The sequence below is a fragment of the Melospiza melodia genome, chromosome 3 (assembly GCF_035770615.1).
Source record: "Melospiza melodia melodia isolate bMelMel2 chromosome 3, bMelMel2.pri, whole genome shotgun sequence".
In the NCBI taxonomy this organism is placed as follows: Eukaryota; Metazoa; Chordata; class Aves; order Passeriformes; family Passerellidae; genus Melospiza; species Melospiza melodia.
In genome coordinates, this window is record NC_086196.1 from 45186543 (window position 1) to 45214392 (window position 27850).

The window sequence follows — 27850 nt, forward strand, 5'->3', positions numbered from 1 at the left end:
ACATCTTAAAAATTTAACATCAATTTACCAACCAAATTTTACATCACATTTTTTTCTCCTGACTTGGAATTCATTTTTCCATCTGCTGAAGCAAACTGAAGATGTTGAGCAACAGAGATGTAGCACATAAAAATATAGAAAACATTCTCATTTTTAAAGTCATTACATTGGTACTCAAATGCCACCTTACACAGTCAGGTAATTTCTTCAGTTCTGTCAGCCTACCATGGCCCTCTGTTCTTTAACTGAAGTGTTTGGCCAATAAATGCCTTTTTTTTTTTGGCTGGGTTGTGTTGTCGGTTTGGTTCGGGTATTTTTTTCAGATGATTTATTAACGATTAACAAAACTGATTAAAATATTCAATTTTACTTACTTATATTATCCCCACAGTTTTATACTGGGAAAGGTATTTATCATCTATCCTCTGATTCCAGAGAATGACTCAAAAAGAATATCCCTGACACTGCAGTCAGCTGCACTGCTTTAAACTTCCTCCAACTGTCACATATTTTCAACTTTTTGTAAGACTACAAATGTTATCATTTTTTTGGGTATTTTTTCTACCAGTCTCATCCCCCAGACTTACAGCTCTGCAGCTGGCTAGTGGAGAAGTCATATTAAAGGCTTATTTGAATTTTCAGAATGAGCTGACAATATTTTTGGAGGAATGTGAGAGATAAAGAACAAGAGAGAAATCTTGAGGCATCAGCTGAATCCCTAATTTTTTAAGAAGCCCTCTGAATGAAGTCCATTAATGATTTACAAAGCAGAGAAAGACAATTTCATATAAGAAACCTCATTTTGGGAAATATATGTTCAAAACATTTTGCAAACTACAGTGATGAGAAAAGAATTTGACAGTGAATGGCCATCTCAAGTAATGCTTTAATATATGAGATAGTGAGCTAGAATTCTATCACAGGAAAACATCCCAAGAAACAGGAAGCCAAACAAAATGAAATTTGTACTGTATAAGTGAACGCTCAATTAAAAAAAAAAATAAAAATATAAAGAGCACTAACATCTTAACATCTATTAGAGATGCAAAGACTTCCACTGCTCTTCAATTATTCCAACTATCCTCTGAGAGCAGGAGGAGATAACTAGTGTTTTTTCCCTGGTGACTGAAAACCTCCCTGAGGACTACTTGTATAACCATTGCAAACTTACACATTCATACAGCTGCGCCTAACAGCTGTAACATAATTACTAGGTTTATAGAAAGCAGAGAAATGCTCATACAGGTTGCTTGACTCCCTAGCAGTTAGTTTGGGAGGTAAGGAAAATTAGCTGTCTGTGAAATGCGAAACAGCAGCAGCATAGCAGGTTGTCATTGTTAGTATGTCACACCTTTCTAATGCCCAGTAACAATGCACAAGACATCAGCTGCAACACAATAATACTTCAGGGTGTAAATCTCCATGAATCAAATATTTTTTTCTATACATGCAGATCAAACAGTTAAGACAGTTGCCATGTTTTTTCCAACCAGAGAGGTCTACCCTTCTTTAGCATTAAAGTATCTTAGAGTTCATTTAGAAGACATATGGAAACCTGCTTGTTATACATTTGATGCTGTCATTTTTGTAGGCAAAATGGCCTATTTCACACATGAAAGACTAAGCAAATAAAGCCAATCCAAAAGCATCAAATAATAAAACATGGACAGCAATAAATCCTCTCTGTTGCCATGGTCTTTAAATATCTGATTCGGAAATGTTTACATATGTCAAACTAGATATATCTCAAGGCTAATTCCAGGAGGGGACATGCATTTTAAATACACAGAGAAACTTGGATGATATTGCCATAGCCCCAAGACTAGATACAATCCTTTCAGACTTCAGTCAGGCAGAATATATCTTAAATATCTTTGGTCTTTGCTCTGAAAAAGCCATTCAAATTTTCCTTTTCATTCTTCAGCAGATTTTAAAACAAAATATCTGCAAATACCATTGTTACTCTTCCTAACTGTGCATCTCATAGATATTTTGAATCAAATAAAGAACTAGTTATCAAAAGCCTTTTGTTCCTATACTCAAATTAACTTCTGCATCATACAGACTTGGGAAACTCATCTGACCTGTTTAAATTTCATTTCACCTATCTGCAAAATTAAACATTCATTTTGAAACAAGTATTGCTTAGTGTCCATCTCTCAAGTGAAAAGGTTCCTACTTATGCATACTCTTTCTGAGAGTCTTAAAGGAAAAGAATGTGCATTAGAGAAGATCTTTGAGTCATGGAAGAGGGAAAGAAGGACACGCAACTCAGGGATTAAAAGAGGTAAAGGAGGTCACTGCCTTTGCTTCTAACAGCCTGACTTTTCAAGCATGATTAAAAATAAGACAGTGATGTTCACACTACCGTCTCACCCTGACACAGCAAAAGCCAGAAATCTTTAAACAGATTACAGACTGGGTTTCCTATCCCTCATGTTGGCCCTGAAGGAGAATTAAATAACATCATCTTTCTCACAACAATGGAAGAGTTGCTCATCTCTGACAAGTAAGAAAGGAAATAGCATCAGGAAAGATGGCTAGTTCCTTTTCTTTCCTTCTTGTCTTCTAATGTCTTTGTTTCAAGTGTTTGGGCAATTCAGAAAAATCACTTCAGACTGATCTCTGAACTCACTGCTTACTCAAATGTGGAAATTTGATGAATGAATCACTAGAATTTTATGTGTGCTCCCTTGAGTACAACTATGAGTCTATGAAAGTGATTTTTCTATTTGGAGGGAAGAAAGGAACGGATGTACTAACAGCCAAACCAAATTTAATCATATGAAAAAGAAAATAAGCTATTCACATTGCAAATAGCTCATTGACAGCAACACTAGCTAATAAAACTGATCCATTAGGAATATTTTAAGAGCAGCTATGGATTATTCAGCTTTTTTTCTCATTCTATTCTGAAAATAGCGAGCAAAACGTTGCACACAATTCCAATTCAAGCCTGCTGTCTGGGATGCATTGGCTGGTTTATAAATGTGTACTAAAGCAAATCAACAATACTAAGACAGCAGTAGTTTCATCTCAGCATTATTTGATCAGGCTTCCTTGGCCAAACAAATAGCAAAGTAACCATAGGTACAGACACGCCCTGGCTGACCTTTCTGAGAAATGCTGAACACACACACGCACACAAACACACATGTATCTGGTTTCCCCATACAGCAAACTAAATCACCTGCAAGGGTGAAGGTTTGCTCCAATGTGGATTTAAAACCAGAAAAAAAGGTTTTCTGTTCTACTTAATATTCTTCTGTTTAATAGACTACATATTTTGGTTAAAGTTTGAACATGGATATTCTTTTCTATTTTGGCTTTATGAATCTCTAAGCATCACTTATGTACATTAGTGATTAAGAACAGTTAGTGTAAATGATTTAACTTGTTACTTTTGTGAAGCAGTTGTGTTTCAGAAGCAGTTCTAAATCAAGTTGAAACTACTAAAGAATCTTTTTTTTCAATTAAACTCATGAATAAAATTTAGAACTAAGCACATTCTACCAAAAGAAAGAAGGCAAAAGGGAAAGAAAAGACTATATGTCCTACTACTTTAAATCTGACATGAGTCTTATTTAAAGCCAAACTGAGTTGATGAGCTGTAAGCCTGTTCACAATGTTGATCCTGAATTGTTGTCTATATACAAAAGGTGAGTACAATATATAGGTAACATTATTTCCTTCCTGGATGCTAATAATTTGAACCATCATATTAGCATTTGGTTTGTTATATAAATAGGCCAAGGCTTTGTATCTATTTTCCTACTGTATTCAACATCTGAAAGCAAGAGTCAATCTTCAGATAGAATACCAACCAGTTCAACAAGGTCACACAAAATATGTAAAATAAAAGAGTACCAGTATCCTCATGACTGAGATAGCACAAGCCTGTTAGGAAACTTCATATGCACAGCATTTTGTGAAGGGTGTAATTTTCTATTGATGTATTTTGTTGAGGGTCCTTCTCTGCACTATAACTTTACATCACTTTCTTCACCTTTTCTTTACTTTTTTAAAAAAATATATAATTTCCTCTCCTCACTGCAGTCTCTTGTTCTGCATAATTATAAGTGAAAAAATGCAAAAAATAAGTATAGGTTCTTTCAAGACATCCAGTACCTGAAGGCTGGTAAAGAAATTTCTTCTTGTCCTTTTATTTCCCCCCTTTTTATAAAGGAATAAAAGTAACTTTCTTATATTAAAAAGAAAGTTGAGATAATATGCCAGCTTAAATTAGCTTCCAGAATCATTAATCTCATCTTTCATTTGCCAATTTATATTGTGTAACTGTGTATTTTGTAACATTGTTCCTTAGAAAACAAAGGTCTCAAGAGATTTTTTTCTTCCCTCTAAAAAAAACCTGCCAAACATTTGCAATGTTTTGAATCCTAAGTCATCTCCCTCATGCCTGGTCCCTTGCCTCCTATAAATTCATATTAAACAGAAACACTTCTTATTGCTTCAACCATATGAAAATTAGCAGCTTCAGTAACTGCAAAAAAAATCCCTCTACCTTTGAAGCACCGTTTCTTTTTTTCTCCCAACAAAAGCTCAACAAAAAGCATCCAATATGAGGAACAGAAAATTATGTATTGACAGGCCAGTCTGTCTTGTTCATGAGAATTTTAACACCCTCCCTCCCACTACTAGGAATGCTGTACAACTTTAGTGATGATATGCAATGATCAATATTATCAGTTGTACACAATTATTAGTGACACAAATGCAGAAGTTCCATAGTTTATACAAATGGCAGCAGACCCTGTACCTGGATGCTGTTACATAGCACAGAGCATATATTGTGACACAGACTGTTAAATTCCATGGGTATTAGGACTATAGCTTTGCACTTAAACATTTTGGGAAAAATAAATTTTTAGGAAGACCAACGATCTCAGTGTGTTAACAGGGAATAAACCCTTCACATATCAGATTGCTACTTCAACCTGAATTTAAACTGCTGCTCCAGACCCTTCTATTTACTTAATTCAATGGGAGAGTAAGTTCCTGTCTTTCAGGAACAAAGTGCCTCATGACAGCAGGTTGCAAACCAGCAAAACAAAATGGTCATAACTAAATTAAATCATACTTTTGTTGAAGGCTGAATGTGAGCACTGAGACTTTCAAAACCTTTATTTTAGAAAATATTTTTATCAGGTCCAGATTAAGATATATTGGTTGGGTGTGATGAAATTTGCCTAATCTATCCTTGTTGCTTATATCTTCTGTAAACATCAGGCTATTAGGGATCATGGTTAATACTACATTTAAAAAGCATTCTGCAAGATCTTCCCTCACTGGTTTAATTATTTTTTAATTTCTATTTTTATTCTCATTCATCTCTAAAACAATAGGATACAACCTGGTCCCTCTATACGTTTGGGTTGATTCCAGGCTTTTTTTGCATTATTCTGATGTAAAAAAGTGCTCCACTGATATAAAAATACCATCTTTTATCCAAGGTGGCATAGGATTAGGTGCTAAATTTTATCAGGAGGGAGCTATCTTGGCAAACAATTTCTGCTGACAAAAAAACACTGTGCTGAAAAAGCCATTCTGCATATACTGAGTCAGATTCTAGCCATTTGAAAATCAAAGATCAGGAAATGTAGGTTAGAGGTACTTTTGCTACCTTCATTATACCACATGCAAAGCCTTGGCCAGCTACATCTCACCCAGTGACTGGGGCTTACGTGAACCTAAATTTTGCTGTGAATATTATCAGTCATATTTCCATTCAAGGATATTATTCAGAATAAAATATGAATTGAGAAAATGCATTAGAAACGGAACTAACTTTGTCTTTTCTTTGCCTTCTAACAAGCCACTCCAAGGGAAAAAAAATCTAAAAATCAAGCATTTTTTAGCATGACTCTTCAGATGCATTTTTAATTTGCATGTGCTCTTCCCATGAATTTTAAAATAAAATTTTTAAATCAGTTCAAACTTTCTCCCAAACCCTTGGTTTGAAGTAGTTAAAGTTCTCTAGATGCACTGGTGTTAGCTGCAACCCACTGTTACCTGAGTACCTTGCATCAATGTATGGGCTCTCTATCTTGGACTTTAATGCTTTTAATTCAGGTTAGTGTGGATACCATGCCCATGCCTGCCAGCTAAGCTGCTCCAGACATATGGCTAGCTCTGTGCTAAGCTAGACACAGGCAATGTGAGCATGTGTAAAATAATACCATGTAATTTTGTGCACTGGAGAGTCAGGCCCAGTAACATATCCAAGAGAAAATTATTTTTCTCTCTTAAAAAGACAAGCATGTGAGCTTCAAACATATTAAATAACCCTTGACTGGCTGAACTTGAAGAAATAATAAGATGCTGTTAGACACAGAATAAAGTGGTAGAATGAATTTCAACAGCAGTGGGCTGACACAAAAGCTGCTGCCTCAGTGCTCTAAGAAACAGCTAAAAGCCTCATGTGAAAGCCCAACTTGACTTCAGATCTTTATATTAACACTCTTCATGTTCACTGGAGGCCTTCTAAGCAATCATTAATACTTAAAGAGGTTATAATTACATAAGGAAGTAGTGCAGAACTGTTGTGCACTAAATATTGTGTTAAAAGCTTATCATGGTTTTTCAATTTATTGATTACAGCCTCAGCCTTGTAATCTGTCTGCTGTCATGGTATGGCTCATTTCTATAAGTGAATTCATGAAGAAGCATGGTCAGGGTTATCTAAGAAAATACCAATTATATAATGGAAAATATTTTTTCTTAAATCTAGAGCAAATTATTTAGATATCTAGATGGAAACTACACACATGCTTTACAAAATTTCAGGTACACATAAGATTAGCTCATCTTTAAAAGTATAATTCAGCATAGATAAAATTTTATATATGTGCATTGACAAGAATACATTTTAAATACAGCAAGTGAAATGAATGTACAGGGGTTTTTTTACATAATCATACTAATTTCTATTATGGTGCTCAAGTCAAACTTAGGTTTCAGTTTCTATTCTTTGAAGTTTTATTCTTTATAGAATAAAAACTGTCTGAAATACTTGGTTATTATAGAACATCCTAGCATTTTAAAGGTCTTTTGATGCAGTTTCAACTTAACCCTTTGTGATTGCTCTGGAGAGCATTCTTAATTCATTGTGCAAGAGCTCTATCCTTAACATGCATCCACTCATATCATCATGGCCAGCACAACTATGAATAGAAGAAATTGATCCTTTGCTGAAAACAGAACTGTTCATGGGAGTTTTCATATTCTGAAAGTCAATTACAGAAAAATCCCATGACAGGAAATTGAAAGGCTTCAAAATCTCTCTTGATGAACTGTCAGGTTGGAAAGGTCTTTATTTGCATTTTTCAAACTTTAAGCACTTGAGCTTCAAGTCTCAAGTTATCCCAATATATTCTCTTCACAGAAGTGAAAGAACCTTTCTGTAGATGAGTACAGAAAATGGGCAGAAAATCCTTATTTTCTATAAGGATTGCCCATGAAAAGGTGGCAGACACTAAAATTAATAGAAATATTGTATTAAATAACCATATCAGCTCTGGATTTGTGAACCATTAATATTCACACATCCAAGAAAAGCTAGAAAAACCATATTCCTTTGGCCTAAGAAGCCTATCTCTGGGCTGTTCCTATCCTTTCCAAGGAGGCTTCATGGGGTTTCTGGTCTGGGGTCACCACACCCTAATAACTTTCCTTAGGAGGAGGCAGGAAGTTTTACTTCCTTCACAGACTGATTATGGTAGAACTATCTTTCAGGCAGCAGCTGAGAAAAAAAGCAGGTGAGGCTATTTCATGAGAAGCCCTCATGTAAGACATAGTACAGAAGGGATTTGGCCCAGTGAAGCTGTTTCTGAACTAGCTTGTTAAAGCACTCAAGGAACAAGGCAATGAGGGTGAGCAACACACAGAGGAAGAGCAAAGAGACAATGCCTTCTCTCCTAGTCACCTAAGCTCCATATATGAGAAGAAGAACTATATCATGGATCAGCTTGTGGAGTTTCAGCAGTAGGCTGATCCCTATATTATGGATCAGCTTGTGGATGGCAGCCTTCCATCAGCTGGAAATTGTTATGGAAGGAATGACCTATATTGCACAGATTATTACTGGATAGTTCCCAGATGAGTTAACACAGCAGTTGTGACCTAATTAAATCCCATCCCTGACGTTCTGCTTTTCTATTTGCATATACATAACAACAACATAATATTGTAATACTTAAAATAAATTATAACATGCAGCAAGGAAGAAAGGAACAACTCCAGTGGCAAATCAGCATAAGAGAATAAAAGAGACCCATTATTCACATTTAAGTCACAGACCTTGCAAATGCAAACACTGACTATGAAGGTCTTAGGAAACCAACCAAACAGCTCAGGTAGACAACATGATGAAAGAAAAGTCCTGCTGAACATAATCAGAAGCTGATGCACAAGGGAGAGGCACTGGAGCTAATCACACATACACACACGCACACAAGCACTTTACTTCAGCTGCAACAGCTCAAGAGGAATATCTTGAATTTTTGAGGGCTACTCAGTGAAACCACCTGCTGAACATAAACTGGAAGCCAAACAAAATGTGACACATTGAAAGACTTTAATTCATGTATTATTTTCCCACTAATTTTACTAGCTACATGGTTCCCCTATTCTTTTCTCTTTTTTTAATCCTCAGTCTGATGCCATGGCATTAGTTTTGAGTTGATCAGATGCAAGTTATTTTAACTATATTGTTATCAGGGTGTTAGCCGTATTGTCATCAATGCTATTTAGCTGTGTAACTGCAGTTGCACCTTAAACTAACATCTTTTACCTTTTACTCTAAGGTCTAAGAGTAAACACTAACATCCTTTACCTTTTACTCTAACGTCTAAGAATAAACCCTCTACATGAACGTTACAATAAGTTGCATAAAAATCAGTTTACATTGCAGAATATTAGATCTCTGAATTGTACCCCAGTCTGTAAGGAGTTGCATTAACTTTTGTTCATACTAGCACTGAATGCCATTAAATGCCAACTAATTTCAAACCAATAAAATAAAATTATTTTTCAAAGCCAGTAGGCCAAAATATTTTCTTTTAAAGATAACATTGTTACAGGCAAAAATCAATCATCTAAATGGTTAAGGACTTGTGTCACTAGGCAAATATTTTCAGAAAAGGACAAGGACTTCATCTTCCAGGATAAGACCAATTACCCATATTTTAGAAGAGACTTTCTGACATAACTGAACTGCTGGCTAAGTTTCCATTACTGCATATCTACGGTCCTGATATTTTGTCAGAGACAGGATACTAAACTAGAATGATCCAAACTGTTTAACAGTCTGTAAGCTTCTTCTATACACATCTCCTCTGCTCAGCAAGTATTTACTTTTTGCTGATCCAACTAATGTATACCTAGGGTCTGAAATGTATTACTCTTAGTGATTCCAGCCTACATGCTGGGAGCCACACAGCGAGAAACAGACATAACAGTGAAGAAACCAACAATAGATGAATGGCCAAAGAGTAGTGAAAGACAAAGTCCAATAGCTTATTCTTGCCTTTCAGTAAAGTTTCCTTCTGTTTTTTTTTTTTGGTTTTTGGTTTTGTTTTTTTTCTAAACTACATACCTCTTCCATTCTAAGCTTTTCACCAGTTTATTTCTATCATTAACTCAATTTTCTCTTTAACTTTATAGTTCACTTTTGGAAACAATCCAAAACATTGTGTGGAGGGTAGCGAGGTGGGAGGAACATTTAATGTTTTGAAGGATTACCAGACTTAGGTGCTACATTTCGAGGTGTTGCTTTTCAGCAGTGCCATTGTACCATACTGTCTGCTATTTCTCTAAATGTCATCAACTTGTCAGCTCATAAGCAGGTGTAAACCTTTGTTCCTCCCCAGGTTCTCATGTTCAGTGATGTAAATGGAAGTCTGCAAAGAGTGTTGTGTCAAGAATACTGGGGTTTTTTTGCAGGCAATTTAAAGGTAAACATTTCTCTTCAAAATTAATGTCATTTTGTTGCTACAGCAAAAGAAAGCAACAACACATTTCTAACTGGATTATTAAAAGTCCTGAAAACAGAAGAGGTGCCTGGGAGGCTGCACTCAGAAAGCACTTAAAAGCCCAAAAATCACTGGAATGTGCAAGTAATGGAAGAATGGAAATTATAAAATAAACCAAATAAAAATATCTCCAGACGTGGAGAGATGAGCATTTTATACCAAGCCACACACATCCTAAATTCCCCACTTGATATTTACGTCAAAAGGCAAAAAGTCCTCTGTTTGACTTTTTATAAAACAAATATATATTCTCATAATGCACTGAGATTTACTAAAGGAAAAAATTAAATTCTAGGATTTTTTTTTTTTAAATCAGTGATCTACAGAAAGCCAGGATAGCAAATAGAATTTCTGTCTTTCCAGGTCTTGTTAGGCATCAGCAGGAAAAACAGGTGAATGATTTTAAAACACCAGTATGTGAGACTGTTGCCTTACTGACTTATCACTTCAAGCAGGGTTATACTATCTGAAATACTAAAAAAAAAAAAAAAATCTTTAGTATTCTTTAACATTTCTAGCATACATTGTCTCTTACAGGAGTGGAATATTAGTTAATTATATGAAATATGAATAACTAAACTTTTAGTGCTGCTGAACTGAATTCAGAATCGAATGCTTTGTTGTTACACTAAGAGATGACAGGAAAAATTGAAAAGCATTTGACTGTGTCTTAGATAAAAAAAAAAAAACAATCTTAATTAAATTTTTGAAACCAAGTTGTTATTCCAAGAAGAGAAAAATGTTTGCAAAGGGGAAGGAAAAGAGCATCTTAACTATTTCAGTGGAAGAGAGATCAATTTACAAGTCTGGATTTATTTGCTTTTTAAAAAGATATGAATCTGGAAGCCTTCTAAGGAGATAAGAACTTGATACTGGGTGAGGTATTATAAGAAAAAGTAACAAAGCTCCATGCTACTCCTCTAGAGCTATTCAGTTGGTGAGGTATCAAGGCAGAGAATTATGACCTTCAACGTCACTGAATGCTGTTTCCAGTAATTTCAGTCAGGTTGTTTGGCTATTGGTTCTTCAGAAATGAAGTGCAGGAAGAGGAGTAACTAATTTATGATTTTAAGTCTGCAAAATGGTATTTCTGCTGTTGCTCCTGCCTTTCATCCTAGCCCGACAAATGAGGTATCACTTGTCATATTATTTGGATGATAATTTTGTTGCAATCTTGGTTCCTACTTTTTGTGCATACTATGATAAAAGTCCATCTCATTCTGAAATTGTATTAAGTACACCTGGAAACAATAAGACTTCATTTTTTTTCTTTTTTGCTGCTTAAGTAAAATCACATCTGAAAAGACGAAAAATATTTAACACTAAGTAAATGAAAATAAGAAAACAGAGAGCATATCTATAATACAAGTCTTGGGATGGAGAACATTAGTTCAAATTTAAAAATAAAAACAGAAGAAAAAATAAAGGGGCACCGAATAAAGGATTCCTAAAATACAGAGGGATCTCTTTCCCCTCCTCTCTCTTTTCTGTTTTACTTCTCTCACCTCCCCCCAAATGAGTGATTTTTGCTTTAACTTGACAAGTATTTCACAGTTTCTCAAGCATTTAGCAATGAGGATCTAATTGGAAAGTGCCAGGTTCTTTCGTATTGCACTTTATCAATATTGTTAAGGGAATGATGTAATTGTTTGGGGTTTGGTGAAGACATTCCATGTCACTTCAGTGTTAATACCAGGCTGGAGCCTTCCTTGTCTGCCTGCGTAAGCTAGATAAACATAGACCTGTGTGCTTTCTTCTCATCTCAGGATACTTACTCAGAGAGATCTTGGAACATATGCCTATTGTGAGCTAAACATTTCACTTTTCATTTTTATCCATGTGCCAGAAATCCATTCCTAGGATAAACACTTTACATACTGACACTCTTAAAGTCACTAAACACGATAAATAAAGAGAGAATACATCATTTCAAAACTGATTAAACATTTTCTCACTTGTGACAAATGAACAGCTATACACTGTATGGAGTCCCTGGAGCAGACATTCCATTTTCTTTGTCTTCATTTTCTGTGTAAGATTAACTTTCCATTTCAGCTCATCTATTGCACAACTGAGATTTTTAAAAATACACATTGCTGCATTTTCCCCAAATCATTATTCATTTCAGAAACAGGGTTTTTTATTCCTACAAGATCTTTTCTTCTGGATTTTTGTATTTTAATGGAGACAAACTAACAACGAAAATACTAATAATAATAATAAAAAATCATAGTTTTTAATGAAAGCTAAAGAAATGCTCCCCTGCAGTAGACCTGAACTTATACATAGATTGAAGTCATCCACTTCAACAAGGAAAATCCAAGCACATTAATCACATTAACTTTGCTCCATCTAATCCATCACTTTTCCTTGCACTACTTGTTTGTCTCGTCATCCTATGCACTGCTGTCTACCTATGATTAGTCAAATGCAACTAATCTTTTATTTAGCTTCTTAAGCTCCTATCATCTTTTTCATCCACTCCTGACAAAAAGGATCCCAAGCATTTTATTTTCAAGCTATATTAAAAATCTTACTGAAATAATCACACATAATACTAAAACTGTATATGAAGCTGTCTCCAGTGTTCTTACAAAAAGCACTAATCTGATCAAGAATTTGAGTGGGAGGGTGGAAGGAAGAAAGAAAATATCCTTGCTAGATATTCACGGAAAGGAGTAGCGATGAAGCAGAATTTTCTTCTTTGACAAATTGTGTAAAAGGAGCTGGGAGAAGAAAGAATTAGGGATTAAAGTCAGAAGAAGCAGACCAAGCTGAACAAGAATCCCCAGAACAGTTTGCTTTCTTCCCCCATCAGGCTAATAAAACCAGTAGAAAGTTTTTGATATGATGGTTCCAGTCATGTCAGGGAAAAAGATTAGAAGGGAAAGTGAATTAGATACCAAAAGATAGTGATAAAGTCACAAGATTTCTGAACAGATTGAAGATTCCACTGTCATTAGATTTCTGTCACCTTTGGATTTGTATTCAAATCCACTTTTGACAGGACAAATATTTCCCTTAAAAGAGCAATTAGGCATCACAACAATCTCCTAACAGTGCCAGCTTCTCTCAAAGTTTTATTGTGAAGGAAAATTTTAAAGACAAGAATTATGTAACCGAGCAGCTAAACAAACCTAAGAAATGTCAGGAATGCCTTTCATATACTTGAGCAAGAGGCACGATACTAAGCCAAAGCAATAATACCCTAATATCATCTCAGCTTGTTAGAGCATTGTGCTAACAGCACCAAGGTTGTGGGTTTGATCCCTCTATGGGCCACTCATTTAGGAGTTGGACTTGATGATCCCTGCAAGTCCCTTCCACCTCAGCATATTCTGTAATGAACATAAAGGCAACACAGACCAGTTCAAAGCAGCTGTCTGTGATTCTCTTATACTCCCTTTCCACACCCATGATGTGCCACTCAAGGAGCCACCATCTCCCCACAAGTAAGAAGGGAGGCTCTTGTGGCACTCACTCCTCTTGGCTTCTTTTTCAGGTACTATCCCAAGGTACATGGCCCAAGGAAATAAAGAAAAAATGTACCAGGAAGGACATCAACCACCCTGTGGCATTACTGCAGGTAGCAAATTTGTTGAGGCCATAGAATGGCTGACAAACCTAGTAAAAACTAGGAACTTTTATCGCGATATCTTTTAGAGGAATCCTATTGAGAGACTTCGCAATTCTGGGAGTATAGAATGGATATATGCATTAGTAGTTATTAAGTGATAGCTGTAGCTAGTAGAAAAAGAAAATGCTATTTTCAGTGAAAGAAAAACAAATACAGACTGCGAGTTTCCCTAAATTTGGGCTATAAATGCTGTGCACCATATTTCGATCTCTTTCTGGGACTGATAAAAATCTTTCCCATTTAAACACTGCTGCTAGAGAAGTCTCCAAAAATATCAGAACAAACCACATGTTGTGCAATGGAGTGAGGTTCCCAGTTTTGAAAACTGTCTCAACTGCACAGAATGAAATTTAATGAGGTATTTTGCTTTCTGCCACAAAAAACAGTATTTGAAGATCTATTAGCAATTCTACAATGGAAGTCACATTTAATTTTACATTTAATTTGTTTATTAAAAAAAGTTGTTTTTTTAAATAAAATGGATATTTTATAAGTACAAGAAATGGGATTTAATAATACTTGTTTGGGGAACGCGAAATACCTCTCAAATCACCATGATACTGGTGTAGTATGAACAGTGTTTTCTCAGTCCAAATGGTATACTCTGAATTTATTTTTACATAAGGTTAATGCATTTTCTAAAAGACAGGAGTAATGTACAATATTCATTTAAATTGTTCCAAACTTTCTTCATTTGCCAATTAAAATTCACAATAACTAAATATCACTTTTCTTTCTAAATGCATTTCTATATCACTCAAAAACACAGTAATACTGGCTACCAATACATCAACTGCTAAAAACACCATATTTTTCAAAGAAAGGTCTTATGACATTACTCTTTCTTACCTTTTATGTGCTTCTGTCAGTGACTTCTCTTCATTTTCTTGGTCTATTTTGGCTGTAAAAATACAATCAAATAATTAGCAACAAAGTGAAAGATAGAGATGTTTCAGGATAATTTTAATTTTACATATGTCATGTGTAAAATATATAGAAACCACCTGAGGATATACTCATGTAGATCAATTCTGAGGAAAAAACCAACCAATCAACCCCCCCATTCAACAAACAACCACACAAACAAAACAACACAAATTTTGATAACCCTATTAAAAAGGAATCCAAAACCACCACTGCAAAAAGAAAGCAATCGAAAACTCAAAGCCTTGAAAAGGAAAAAAAAAAAAAAAATTCCCAGTATTCTAAACAACAGCCAAATAATGAAATTGACTTAAAACCAGATCTTAAATAATGATTCCAAAAACTCAAATAATACGGGAACTTGTATACCAAGAGGAGGAAAAGCTGAGCAAAGAGCAGGAAGGATTCAGCCTTACAGCTTTTGTACAAGTTGTGTGGAAATAACAAATGAAAACTCTTTCCTCTCCCTGCACACACATCCATTAGTGAAGTACTACAGTTGTAGCAGGCCTGTATTGAAAACATGATTACTTTTACATGAAGGATATTAGCAGTTAGTGATCATGTGAAGGAAATTAATATTTTACTTGTATCATTTTATATATAAATAATATTTTAATTGTATTAATAATACAGTAAGAAACTGTCCTTCCCACACAATGGTGAAAATATTCTCCACTTGCCACAGGTTCTCTTTTTTTTTTTGCCCACATTTCACTAAATTTAGATGACTGAAAGAATGCTTAACAAAAAATCTATAAGAATGTGCATGTTAACTTAGGCATCACCAATGTGCAAAGCAATTGTCCATCTGCTCTGAGCATGAGCTTAGGTGAAATTTATATTTATGCAGTCATTCAGGTAATACAACTTAAGTCCCATTTAAAGTCTCTGCACGCTTAAACAGAAAGCTCTTTTAATTTGGTACTTGGCTCTTTGTTCAGTCTGCTAGACTTCTGGACTGTTTACTTGCAAGGAGAATTATAGTATTCCCAAGAGTCAGAAAGTTTTGAAAAATTAAAAGGCTCTGAGCTGTCCTGGTAACAAATGTCAGTGCTATAACATTCATATAGAAATCTGAAAAAGAAGGAACCTTTCAGCTATTTTTTATTCCACTTTCAAGACATAGCTCTACAATACTAACTCATTAAAATTATTTTTCTGCATCATAGATACACTTTCTTTGAAAAATTTCAAATTTTTTGAAAAAAAGCAAAGCAATGGCATAATTAAGATACAAAGATAATCACTGTTTTTCAGTTAAAATGTTTCAATCAACAGTAATTTACAAACATACACTGAAATAGGCATGTGAAATCTGTAGCAAGGAAATACAAATGGAATTGCCTTTTACTTTCCCCAGTCACAACAATGAGCTTTGTCTAGTGCTGCAAATGCTTTTTATTAGTAGTAATGTAGTCTCCTGAGCAGTAGCACTGCTGACTAGTGCCCAGATATTTGCAGTGGGAAACACTGGATTTGGTAATCATTACTTGAAGTCTTGGGCTCCACCATGGTTATCCTGAAAGTGAAAAAAAAAAATCCCAGCAAACCACAGAAAACCTGAGGGAGAGATGGGTAAATGTTCTCAAGGAAATTGAAGAGCGCGTGAATCCTGAATGATTACAGGTTTCAATACCAAATTGAATCTTGGCCCAGATTCTTCAGAAGGTTTGTGAGGGCTCACAACCCTTCTGAGTGAAGTTGAGCCCAAAGCTGAGTGAATTTGGGCTGACTTAAGAGCTTTTCTTGAAAGCCTTGCATTGCTTTGGATAAGAAACCAGGTGAAATGTGGCAGCTTTTACAGAATTTCATTAATACTTTTCTTTTTTCCATACTTTAATCCTGAAAATCAAAGTATGACCAGTAAAAACTTATAGTTCAAAAGAAAAACTGCACAAACTCTCTGGATGAAACCAGATCAAATACCTCATTCTGCATTAACACAATCACTAAGTATCTGTGGATGCAACTCTCAAATAATTCTGTTACTGAAAAGTGCAATTTGGACTTCTTTCACTTAAAGGATGCCTAGAAATAGAGGCTACCATATTCCATCCTACAACAGTCTTGTATACTGGTGCAAATGTTGTATTTTAAGGATATAAGTATTTTTATAATTTCCAAGACTGATGGGATGGAATATCAATAGAGATGCCTTGTTTTAGGTACTTTCTTCTTTATTTCAAATATTCTGTACAGGTTTACAAATAATTGTTTACCCACCAGTAATGGAGCAAAAATTCCACAATTTATTTCTCAAAATAGTGTAATCATATTATCCTAAGCTTATCAAAGCATGTCAGAATACCCTCATTTGGGCACAAGTTTCCTTTCAATTAAAGAAAAAAAAAAAGTTATTGTGGTCCAGAGAAGAAGAAAAACAAAACAAAGCAAAGCAAAACCAAGTTATTTCTGGTATCTATACTTTCGACAAATTAATAGAGAATTAGTATTACACAATGAAAAGAAACTGTAGAAGCCTTGAATGGCACAGACGCATGCAATAAAGAATTTTCTCTAAAGAATTTCTTTGTAGTTTGTTCCAAATGCAATGATATTTTTAATCCTTCCTCATTTTACCAAAAAGATATTACATAGGTGAAAATTTGCAACCCTTTTGCATCATCATTTTTCTAGACAGAAAAAGTTAAAGATACTACGAAAACAATTCTTCTTCCACAAGTCAACAGGTGGCACCAGTGAAAGAGAAAATACGGTATACGCACTCAGATCTGTCCCTGTCCAAAGAAAATAATCAGATGACTGCTTTTGCACTAGACACAGTTAACATCCAAGAGCTGTGGAAAATGGCTAGCTGAAGATTTGCAGTGAAATTTAATTGGCAAGGGAAGAAAACCTCCTGTTATCAAAACAACAGAATTTTTCCTATCCTGGATACCCGGATACAATGGAATAACTATTAGATGTTGAAGCAGCTGGAGATTGTTATAACCTGTACATTGGGAATATTAGCACCTGATATTAGTGGTTATATGTACTTTGCTCAGTAATAATCACCCCATTGGTAAACTACTTCAAATTATGTTTTCCTCTTTGACTAGGTGCAGGAAAAATTTAGTTATGATGGATCCAGTTGATTTGCCCCAGAATGCATTATACTTCATCATTTCACTCATTATCATGCATTTATATTATCACTTCGTCCTCCAAAGCAATTCATCACAGGTATAGAAAGAGTGCATGAAAGGCACTGGTTTGGCTTCTTCATTCTTGGCATATATCCATTAAGAGCCAAATACCAGCTAAAAGTTGCCCACTTTGGAGGAACATTCAGGGGAGAAAAGTGGACTTCCCAGTTACAAAGACAACACCTATAACAGGTGACATGAAAAAAAATAAATTAGTAGCTATACCCAGTCCACAGTGATCACAACATAGTGATCATCAACGGCCAACACAGAAAAATTAGATAAATCCTGGGATACCATGGCAGCTGACTGTATCTGAGCACCCTCTTCTGCTTCTATAATTATTCTCTATCTTCAAGAAATAAGATTATTTCAAAAATATTATTTGATTGTCTTTGAAAAACATTAAAGAAATTTTGTAGTCATGCAGTATCCATATCTGCTTTAATATATATTTCCAATCCATCAGCTAATATAGCAGACACTGCCTCAATGTAGGAATTTCTGCTTTTGAGTTATTTTTTTTCCCAAATATTTTATTGGCTCATCATCTTTTCTAACACTCCCAGCTAAGAACTTGATTCTTGACACTAATTGCTGAAGTACATCCGAATAAACAGTTCCAAATCTATTAAAAACTATATGATACCAGGAAATTCTAACCCCTCTATTTTGTGTAATACATTGGTAAGCAAAAGTAGCAGATTTATATGTTGGCTTTCACACACTCTATATGTTGTAGGACTTTTCATGCAGCTTTCACAATACTGAAGACATATATATTCTGAAAAATCTATTCCAAATTATATAGCTGAAAAATGGCCTTAGGTCACATTGAAAAACATGGCCATCTCAAACTCACAGCAATTTAGAGTCAAAGTGATCTCTAACAGAGTGAAGTGACCTTATCAACGGTTTACAACATGCACTGGTTTAGTTATATTTTCCCTTTTTAGTTTGAAAGCATCTTTAATGCCTTCTTGTTGGATGACATTCCACTGTTTGCCTGCTTTTTCCATTAAGATACCTTCAGATTATTTAAAGTTGGTCTCCTTTTAGAGCGAGGTCTATACTTCCTAAACACTTTATATATTTGGTCAAAATTCAAGTACATTCCTTCCTCCCTACGTCATTGCTTACCAAGTGTGAGGACTGTACTATATCCAAGGCTCTTATATAAATTCTTTTAACTACAGGACATATGTATCTCTTCAAAAATTACTCACATCAGATGTCCTAATTTCTATTCTATCATTTTCTTTTTTTTTTTAAATTTGCTTAAATTTACTGCTTGGTGTTTTATAATTGGGGCATAAAACTTGATTTCATGCAGCTCAAAATGAGGTTTCAAACAAGATCTCACAAATGAAGTCTAATTAACTGAATTCTCAAATATTCTGTCCTTATCAGCACATACCCACATTCCAGAATGATACATGTAATTGTTTTGCGCATTTGATCTTCCCATTCTTTTTTTGATTACAGTCCTGAAAATGTTCCATATAAACATCCACAAAGGCACATAACTAAAGTGACCTACACATTTGTGAAAATGGGATGTATCTCGCCAAACTGAATGTGAGAAACAGACACAGGCATTATAGAAAATGCTGGTTTTCAGAAGAATTGTAAAATTTGGTTTTCTGTAAATAGTATTTCGTTTTCAAGAAGACTAGAAGATTAAATTAAATTAAAAGGGGCTCAAAGGCAAGATATAAACCATTGATTGACCACAACATTGTCCCTTCTAACCTCAGTGGATCATTGTGGATGTTATGCTAAGTTCTCTGCAGAAATCAAGCCACACTGTGGATGAAGACAACTGCCAAGTATCCTCATTTTCAGTACAAAACACTTTCTCTGCTAGTCTCCTCCAAATTTAGACACTATATCTCGTGAACGATACCTAACTTTTAAAAAGCTAATAACATGAATATATCTATTTTCTATACGTATATTTTTTCTGTGAACAGATATTGCAAAATAACATCTGTTGTCTCTATTATTAATTGTTGTGATTTCTTGTTTGAAAGTGTGATATTTCACTATATCATCTCTTTCACAGGATTAAAAAATCTAAAAAGAAATATTTGACTTACAACTAACTGGAAACTCAAGACATACAACTGTTTTCGACTAGGATTATGGTGCTCCCATGTTATATACATATTATTAAAAAGCAGGAAAATTTATAGAAATCCTTTTTACGGAAAAAAATCCAAACAAATAAAAGAGAAAACAATCACTAATATTTGTACAAACCCTTGTTGGAGATTTACCAGGATCTTTAAAGAGGATATATTTTCTTCCACACTGGTGATGGGTGAATAGTAGCTGAGGCTTTGAAAATATACCAAATATTTCCACTGGCAGAGGCACAATTTCCAAAAAGTCCCAACAAAACTAAACTAATAACAAAATTGAGGGTAAATTGCGTTTTTTCTTAAAAAGTGTATGGAACTTCAGGTAGTTCACCTGTCACTTCTGACCCAGCTTCATTAAGGCCTGAGGACCTGAGGTGCCTGACAGAGGCCATGAGGATACTGTAGGTATCTCAAGCATGTGACTAAGACAGAAGGAAAATGGATAAAGAGAAAATTCTGAGTGAACTACCAGCACAAGCAAGAGCATGCAGTTACTCTGTCATTATCAGGGTCTAAGGTCCAAGTTTACAAGAGCTCTGTCAGTGCTTCTCAGAAAATTCCCCTATTCTCCTTGGTGGTACATATACTTTCAAACACCCTCAGGAAACACCAAAATAACACTTTTGTTTTTGGCAGTTAGCATACTATTCAACACTTTGTTTTGAAAAACCTTCAAACACCAAAGCAGAATAGCAAACACCCCTGAATCAATAGAAAGTTCTTGAGAAAAGTTTCTTTCTTCCCCTCCCCCTCTACCCCTACTCCCTTTTAGACTTGAATTTGTTTTGACTCAATTTCTGGATTTTGTTGGTGTTTGTTCTCTTTGCATGTTTTATTTAGTGTGGTTGGGCATGAGTAGCACTAGGAAGAATTAAGCCATTTTGGATGGTCACTATCAAAAAGGAAGTGGGTTTTGGGGAAGACTGAAAAGTTAGACAATCGTTAATTTTTAAATAATGACAGGGGCTTGTGCTTAGTGGCTTTGTGAAAAAAAAAAGGCATAAAACTCAAGCTGAGAATTGAATCTGAAGTATGCAAGGGATTTGATGAAAAAAAATAGACTCAAAGTTAGCAAATAATAAGAATTATCAATGCCCTCTATGTATAAATGTACTAGATAAGCGTAGTCACACAACAAGCTGACCCGTTGGTGCCTATTCAGAAAGCATTCCAAGTAGACCTTGCAAGTCTACTCAAACTGCCTTCAAACACCCTGACAGAGCTTTTGTTCCACCAAAAGTTTTTGTTGTTGGTTTGTGGTATGATCTTGACCCAGTGATTACTGTCTGTAGTCACCGTCTGGCCCCAATCCCTGCTGCAATTTAAGCTATTTCTGCTGAACCAGTTTCAAAGAGCTATGAGTAAGGAGATGCACGAAACTGCCATCCCTTCTGATCTCCCGATCTCTCTTAAGGGAATATCACATCTTCTCAGGTAATTGAATACAGGAATGCATCTGAGTAATCTCAGATGGAAGGCAACAAGAATCCTTTCATCTGCTTGTCTATGTCCTAAATCTTTTTGCTTTTTTCCTCTCTTTTTATTTAAAGTGTTAACTAGTATTTGTTTATAATTAGCTATGAATGTGCTTTCCAGTAACTTTCAAGTGGAGCCAGTTTTTTGGGTTTTTTTTCCCAACAGATACAAAGCCTTTTCAATGACTCATTAGAACTGTGTTACTATAGTTTTGAGACTATTTACACCAAAAAAAGATCTAACTACATTTGGATGGCTGATTATCAGGTAAACTCATTCTAAGAAACCCTTACAAGAGTATAAAGCAGGATTTCTTCTGGAAATCTTATCAAGAGTCTTACATCCTTCCATACTTCCTATGACAAATTCATAAAAGGTTGTAAGCATAAAAAAATACCTATTTCCCCTTCCCCATTTTGTTGAGATTTTTATGCATACAGGTAAGAGAACTGTTGAATAGAACATTTAAATTTAAACACTCAGACCTCAATTTCTTGAATGTAACTTGGGATAGAGCATCCAATATGCTGAATATTTTTCTAATGGTGTTATTATTTTTTTAAACCCATGATCAGATAAATACATAAATATTTACATTGATTCAAGCCCATTATACTTCCTTATGATGTTATACTCTCGCACAACAGGAATACAAATTATGTGCTAGCTCCATAGATTGTGAGCAAGATTTATAGAATCACAACTTAAAACTTCATTGAATATGCAAGGGCAAAAACTTGACCTTCCTTAAAAGTTAAAAAAAAATTAAACTTAATAATCTATAAAAGGAGCTTTACTTTTGATTCAGTATTCATCAGCAAGTGGTCCAACCACATTGCTAAAGTTGCAGAAAGCAAAGGCAAGGACTGAGAGAATGAAGAAGACTGGGTTTGAGACTAAGGAACCTGAAGGTACACAAGCTCATGGGACCTGATGAGATTCATCCATGCCAGAAGAAATGGCTAAGACACTATCCATCATATTTGAGAAATTGTGGTTGTCCAGTAAAGTTTCCAGTGACTGGAAAAGTGGAAACACAACCCTCCATTTTAAAAAAGGAAATAAGGAAGACCTGAGGAACTACAGCCCAGTCAGTCTCAAGTCAGTGACAGGCAAAGTCATGGGGCAGATTATCCTGAAAACTCTGCTAAGGCAAATGGAAGATTAGAAAGTTATTGGTGACAGCCAGTATAGCTTCATTAAAGTGCAAAGACTGCCTGACAAATTTGGTGGCTTTCTATGACGGGGTAAGGGAAGAGTACTGATGTCATCTGCCTGGAATCATACAAAGCATTTGACACTGTCCCACATGGCATCATTGTCTCTAAATTGAAGAAACATAGGCTTGACACATGGGACACTGGGTGGATAAAAAACCTGCTGATGTTCACACTCAGAGACTTGTGGTTAACAGCTCAATGTCCAAGTAGAAAGCAGTGACAAGTGGAAGGACTCAGAGATTGATTTTGGGACTTTTAACAGCACCTTTTAACAGCTTTGTCAGCGACATGGACAGCGGGATTGAGGGCACACTCGGCAAAAGAGTGTGCCAAAGACTCAAAAGCTTTGTGGTGTTAGGAAGGGATACCATCCAGAGGGACTACAACAGGCTTGAGAGGTGGGCCTGTGTCAACCTCATGAAGTTCAACAAGGCCAAGTGCAAGATCCTGCACCTCAGATCAATCCTGAGTACAAACACAGGTTAGGCAGAGAACGGTTTGAGACCAGACAAGAGGAGTAAGACCTGGGGGATTTGCTCGATGAGAAGATCACCATGACTTGGCAATGCATGCTCACAGCCCCAGAAGCCAGTCATGTTGTAGGCTGCATCAAAAGCAGTGTGGCCAGCAGGTGAAGGGAGGTGATTCTCTCCCTCTATTTGCTCTTGGGAGACCTCACTTGGGGTGCTATGTCCAGCTCTGGGGTCCCCAACCTAAGCAGCAACCTTTTGGAGCAAGAACACAGAAAGCGATAAAAAGGCTGGAACACCTTACAAGAGAGTGTGGGCTTACAAGAGAGTCGGTGAGGAACTTTTACAGGGACATTTAGCAATAGCACAAGGGGAAATGGCTTCCGACTGAAAGACAGTACATTTACATTAGATACAAGGAATACATTCTTCACTGTGAGGGCAGTGAGACAGTGGAACAGGCTGCCCATAGAGTTTGTGGACGTCCCATCCCTGGAAGTGTTCAGGGCTGGGTTGAATGGGGCTCTGCGCAACCTGGTCTAGTGGAAGATATCCCTGTTCATGGTAGGGGGTTGGAACTAGATGATTTTTAAGGTCCCCTCCAACCCAAACCATTCTATAATTTGTCAGCGTTAGAAGGATGACATCTCCTGTCAGCTGAATTAAGGGAGAGAAAATTGGGACCCAAATACATTTAAAAAAACTCTGAAACATAACAACAACCAAAAAACCCCAGCAAATCACTCTATCATACTTAGCTATGTATGTTTAGCAGATACTCACTGTAATGTTGTCATGTCTCATTCACACAAGTAAAATACATTGTATTTTGCGTGCAGCTTTGAGCTCCTCACGTGACGTGCCCTGCTACTGATATTAAATCCTATGCTGCCTAAAAGTCTCATTCAGGACTAGGCAGGAAACAGATGTGAAGTCAGACAGCATACCTATGACTAAATATATGTTTTCAGGTACAGTAAAGATCCAGGAAGAGAATTGTTCATCTGTGAGCCTGGACTTCACAGTGCAGAAGAGCATATGCCATTGTGATAAGGGCTCATGAAGGACCTAAGCTTTAATATCCTCTTATTTTTCATTCTCCATCCCAGGAACTATGTAATAAAAATAAAAAAATCTTATTTGATTACATTTTTACTGGAGAAGAGATTTAAAATGTGAGTTTTCAGCCTTCTCCAAGTATCAAAAAGTTTTTAGCAATTTTTTTTAGACGGCATTTTTTTTCATAGTCTTTTGCGTTGGATGACTTGTATCATGCTATTCTGATACTCATACATTGATCTGTTCTCATGTGATGACAAAATACCTTTTTTAACTCTACCACACCTGTGCTGTCTGAAACCACTGTGATGCCTACAAAAATGATTATATGAGATCCTGTGCCAAAGGAATAAAACAGCTGACAACCCCAGTCTAAAAGTTTGGTCTTTCATGGACTTTGAAGTGAGGAAAGGCTAATTCAGTGAAGCCTGTCTAGTGTTGCAAATACAACACAATCTGAATTAGGATTACTATGTAAAAATGCACACCAATGGAGGTGCTGACATCTGAAGTAGGAACAAGTTTATATCATGCTGACGTTAAACTATTTATCAGCATTAAGATGTCAGTGTGAGATTACAAGAATACTTTCAGGACAAAAAGAGCAAGTTTTAAAAGCTCCTTCAATAATTCAACAAAAAGAATATTAACAGAAAAATGCAAACATTTATAAAACTAAACTGCTTAAGTTGAATTCCTGCATCTTATGTTCTAATGAGTTTATGTTGCTTGCCCTTCATATTCCTCCAACATTTTATTCTCAAAGGAAAAAAAAGTAGTTTTTAGATATTACTAATGAGGATATTTTGGTAATCATAATAATATTTAAAGTGAGTGTCTCCACATAAATTACTAATATCCAACCTCTTAATGCTCCGTGCAATTTTTTAAAGAAAAACAAAAGCATATTTATTCATATATCTTCCTAATCATGCTTCAGCCATATTTTCCTCAAATTATTTTTAGAAAAATTATGAACTACTGCTATGTTCTCCCTTATATTTATCAAATTATAAACACAATATTTAAAGAAAATGAAATCTGCAAAATCAATCATTCTGGGTTAGAAAAGGCCAGAATTCAGATTACCATAGCAGCACTCATTTTGCAATCATCTACAGTATTTCTGGAGCCAGGAACTTAACCCAGACATCCAAGATTCAGTCTGATGCTTTAGTCTCATTCACAATCCATCATTTGATGATGCACAGCCTTTTGCTACTTGACCTAAGAGAGCAAGTCATGACCAACTATCTGGTTGTAGCTACAGCGATAAATAGAACTCACTGTGACTTATACATTCCTTTAGTAACGCTTTGGAAACCGGGTTCCTGAATGCTCTTCTAGGCAAAAGAAGGAGGTAGTTACAGACAGTTCAACCAACAGGACAATTTTAGCATTTTTATTCTGTAAGATCATGAGGATGTGACTAGAATTAATGTCTGGAGAAGAGTCTATATTCTTGGGTCCAGCAGAACAAAACCTGGTGCTTTTATTCACTTACAATAGCAGAACTGCAGTTTTGCAAATTTAGACCAGAAGGAACCAAAGACTGAATGGCTACCCTGTGGTCCAAAACTTAAAATCACACTGGAATAATTCTTATTGCTTTTAAATGAACTAGCCAAACATCAGAAATTTTTGTTTTTACTTCTGCAAACAATGCTTGTACTTCTCCCACGGCATAATGTTTTTTTTTTTTAAGTCTAAAACAAATTATATTGGCTTGGCTTCTTAATATGATGTAGGATGATTTGCTCAGATTTGAAGTCTGCAGCATTTTTACAATTTATAGAATCTCAGTGGAAAAGCTGTGATTTCAACATACTGAATCTTCCCACTTCCCTAAAAAGACTTGCTACTCTGAGGGAGTGATGGCTGCTACCTCCTGCCATAAGTTTCCTGCTTTATCAAGCTGACAAGGATGCACAGACAAGACAACACCTCAACAGCACCCAGAGACTGCTTTTCACTGCAAACTTAACCACAGTTAAAACCTGAGGACTACGAATCATTTGTGGTTCATGTACACACAGTTCTTTCAGTTTCAGCTGGCTAACCTGTCCAGTGGGGACGAGGCTAAAGGACTTCTAACTGCTAATGAAATTCCTCTACAAACCATGTGATAATTGGTACCCTCAGCATTTCCCCACTGTCTCATGTCAGACTCATTTTCACCAGAAAAAGAAGTGATTTCTGAAACTCTCCAAGCTGGTAGATGTGATCTCTCATGTATTTGCACCCCTATCTATCCACAGCTGCATATGGAACAGTGGAGACAAGGTTCCCAAACAGTGCTTTGCTTTCAATCTCTCTCATTCAAATTGTGATAACTTGTGAGGAATACCTCAAAGACAGAAAATGTGACTGTATATGCTATATTGGGAACATGCAAATTTTAAACTTCTACTGTTTGGTATGAATAAATTTTCATTGGAAAGGACAAATTTTATGGGGTGAATCATGCTTGCCAATATCCACTAAGCCAATGTAGAAAGGAGAGTACAGGTAATTTAACTTTCTGCTAAGTATACTGATCACTATAGGAATGATCATGAAGTCCCTCAAGAAAGGACTGGCATCCTGTCACTAATTGCATACTTTAATGCACATGCTGGCTGTTTACCCTACTGACTTGGATAGCAAGGCAAATACTGAACAGCCTTCATCAAACGTACCACTACCACTTTAATCTAAAAAGTTCATTATTCTGAACACATTCTTGCTTCTTTCCCTTCTTTGGCTTTCAGATGAAACCATCTTTACAATCAAGCTGGAGATATACGACCTGTTTTGTCTCTGATGAATCTACTAAAGTGTTAACATTAAGAAACTATTTTTTAATTAATACATAATTAGCAACAATCAGCTAGACTAGTTGCAGTAACATAACCCAAAGTTATCTAGCTGTGTGTGGCAGTTACTATTCTTATAAAGTATTGCATTTCTAACCCCTTGCCAAGGATATTTAATTTGGTATCCAAGTTTTCTTGCCTGTGGGAAAACCATTTTCCATTTTAGCTGCTTGCAACACGTATAAGTGAATATGCTGTAAGTAACTAGCTCCTTTGAACTTTTGGGTCCCATTATGCACACAAGTTATCTACTCTGAAAAGGCATCATATAAACATGCCAAATAATTCAACCTTATGAAAAATGCTTTTCATCTGAATTATAAGTTAAAACTTTTTCTGACTTTAGAGAAACTGGAACTTGAAAAGATAAAAACGTAAAGCTTGATTTTTCTTTGCCCAGAGCATATGTTATATAAACAAAAATCCCCAAAAGGTGCCAAGAATTGTCCCTCTGTTTTTCTAAATGATCACGTGTGCAGTCTAGCTGAAAAGACTCATCGATTATGTCTACACAAACAACAAAAGCCCCTAGAAAAAATATCTAGATCAAAAGCTTGTCAAACACTGAACAGGAAAGAGAAATCCTGCTTTAAACATGGCCTCTTTCAAGTCAGAATTCAATCCCATGAAGTAAAAACAAAGGATTTCATAATGAAAGGTATTTAAATTACTTTATTTTTGGAACTTAACCAGGGATTCTTTCTTGCTATATGTTAGCCTTTGTCTTTCTTACATTAGGACAGAATTCTGCTTAATAGGCCCTACTATTTAAAAAAAATGTAGATAATTATTTAGTCACACTTTTACTGTGTTCACAATATACATTTCCAATTATTTTCATCAACATGACATAGTGATATTTTT

General features: G+C 35.6%; 1 protein-coding gene across 2 annotated transcripts in view; it reads right to left on the reverse strand.

The window, feature by feature from the left end:
* Positions 1-27850, reverse strand: part of FMN2 (formin 2) — a 152308-nt gene that overhangs the window by 19358 nt on the left and 105100 nt on the right. For both annotated transcript variants that reach the window (XM_063151572.1, XM_063151571.1), the window contains one exon: positions 14536-14587. In XM_063151572.1, the coding sequence (XP_063007642.1) occupies positions 14536-14587 (52 nt within the window). The remainder of the gene's footprint in view (positions 1-14535; positions 14588-27850) is intronic.